This window comes from Etheostoma spectabile, unplaced genomic scaffold (assembly GCF_008692095.1).
Source record: "Etheostoma spectabile isolate EspeVRDwgs_2016 unplaced genomic scaffold, UIUC_Espe_1.0 scaffold458, whole genome shotgun sequence".
Classification (NCBI taxonomy): Eukaryota; Metazoa; Chordata; class Actinopteri; order Perciformes; family Percidae; genus Etheostoma; species Etheostoma spectabile.
In genome coordinates, this window is record NW_022605613.1 from 261272 (window position 1) to 263172 (window position 1901).

The 1901-nt window shown below is 51.4% G+C and overlaps 1 protein-coding gene across 1 annotated transcript in view; it reads left to right on the top strand.

Annotated features, from left to right (window-relative positions):
* The window catches only part of dpysl4 (dihydropyrimidinase like 4), a 26884-nt gene that overhangs the window by 22341 nt on the left and 2642 nt on the right, over nucleotides 1–1901 (top strand). Inside the window, 6 exon segments of the mRNA XM_032511762.1 lie at nucleotides 71–155; nucleotides 775–803; nucleotides 805–862; nucleotides 968–1068; nucleotides 1070–1216; nucleotides 1321–1434. Of these exon segments, the coding sequence (XP_032367653.1) occupies nucleotides 71–155; nucleotides 775–803; nucleotides 805–862; nucleotides 968–1068; nucleotides 1070–1216; nucleotides 1321–1434 (534 nt within the window).

The window sequence follows — 1901 nt, forward strand, 5'->3', positions numbered from 1 at the left end:
TATTGTGTCTGTAGTGTTCAGCGTCTGTTATTGTGTCTGTAGTGTTCAACGTCTGTTACTGTGTCTGTAGTGTTCAGGGAAGATGGACGAGAACCAGTTTGTTGCTGTGACGAGCACCAACGCTGCCAAAGTCTTCAACATCTACCCACGCAAGGGTAACTACTGACACACAACTACTGACACACAACTACTGACACACATCTACTGACACACATCTACTGACATGTATGTATATGTATATATATATACACACTACCGGTCCAAAGTTTGGGGTCACTTAGAGATTCCCATCCCCCTCCATTATAGAATGGGTAATGTAGATATTACATTAAAGAGCACGACCACCCCCACTCAGATTTCAGCAAACCGCCCAACTAAGATCAGCCCCCCCCCCCCCCCCCCCACTCAGATCAGCCCCCCACTCAGAGCAGCCACCCCCACTCAGATCAAGGCCCCACACTAGATCAGCCACCACACTCAGATCAGCAACCCCCACTCAGATCAGCTCCCCCCCCACTCAGATCAGCCCCCCCACTAGATCAGCGATATGATGGCTAACATAGAGTGGAATATGGAAAAATTTGTAAGTGGCCCCCTACTTTTTGACGGTAGTGTATATAGATATATACAGTATATATATATATATATATATATATATATATATACGGCAGTATATATACAGATATTATATAGATATATATATAGATATATATATATAGATATATATAGATATATAGAGTATATGTGAATAACAGCGACTGTATCTGTGATCAGGAAGAATCGCTGTGGGCTCTGATGCTGATTATCGTCATACTGGAACCGAATGAGACGCGAAATGTTGCGCCAAAGACTTCACAAACCTGGACCCCCCTCTCTCCCAAAACCCCCCAACCCGGTAACCCCCCAGACTGAAAACCCCCCCCCCCCAACATGTAACCCTGACAGTAAACCAGCCCTCCCCCCCAGGCGGGGGAGGTGAACATCTGGAAGGGGGTGGAGCTCAGCGGCCGTCCGTCCGTGTGTGGATCAGAGGAGTCCGGTCGAGCGTTGGAGAAGGAGAGAAAATCTCGTGGACGAAGGTTCAGGACGCTGCATCCCCCGGAAGGGTTCCCCCGAGGCCGTGTACAGGAGGATCAGGGCCCGCAGCAAGTACCCCCCAATCACTCCCCCCCAAATACAGCCCCATGAGGCCGTGTCAGGGAGGACAGGGCCCGCAGCAAGGTACCCCCAACATCCCCCCCAATACAAGCCCCCGAGGCCGTCTGTCAGGAGGTCAGGGCCCGCAGAAAGGTTACCCCCAACACTCCCCCCCCAATACAGCCACGAGGGACGTGTACAGAGGAGAAAGGCCCGCAAGCAAAGGTACCCCCAAAACACCCCCCAACACACCCTCCCCCCCGAGCCCAGTACAGGAGGATCAGGGCCCGCAGCAAGGTACCCCCTAACCTGCTAACCAGTGCATTAGGGTTAGGGTTAGGTGCTAACCAGTGCTTAGGGTTAGGTGTAGCATGCTAAAAACCATTCAGTGAGGGTTAGGGTTAGCATGTACAGTGCCAGTTTGCAGTAGGGTTTAGGGAGCGTGCTAACAGTGGCATTAGGGTTAGGGTTAGCATGCTAACCCAGTGCAGTAGGGTTAGGGTAGCGAGTAACCAGTGCAGTAGGGGTAGGGTTAGCGTGATAACCAGTTGCAGTCGGGTAGGGTTAGCGTGTGTAACCCGTGAAGTAGGGTTGGGTTGAGCGTGATAAACCAGTACGTAGGTTAAGGGTTGCATGCTAACCAGTGCAGTAGGGTTAGGGGTTAGAGGCTAAACCAGGGCAAGTACGGGTAGGTTAGCGGCGTGTGCTACAGTGCAGTAGGGTTAGTGTTTTAGGTGTACCAGTGCAGTTAGGGTTCGGGTTAG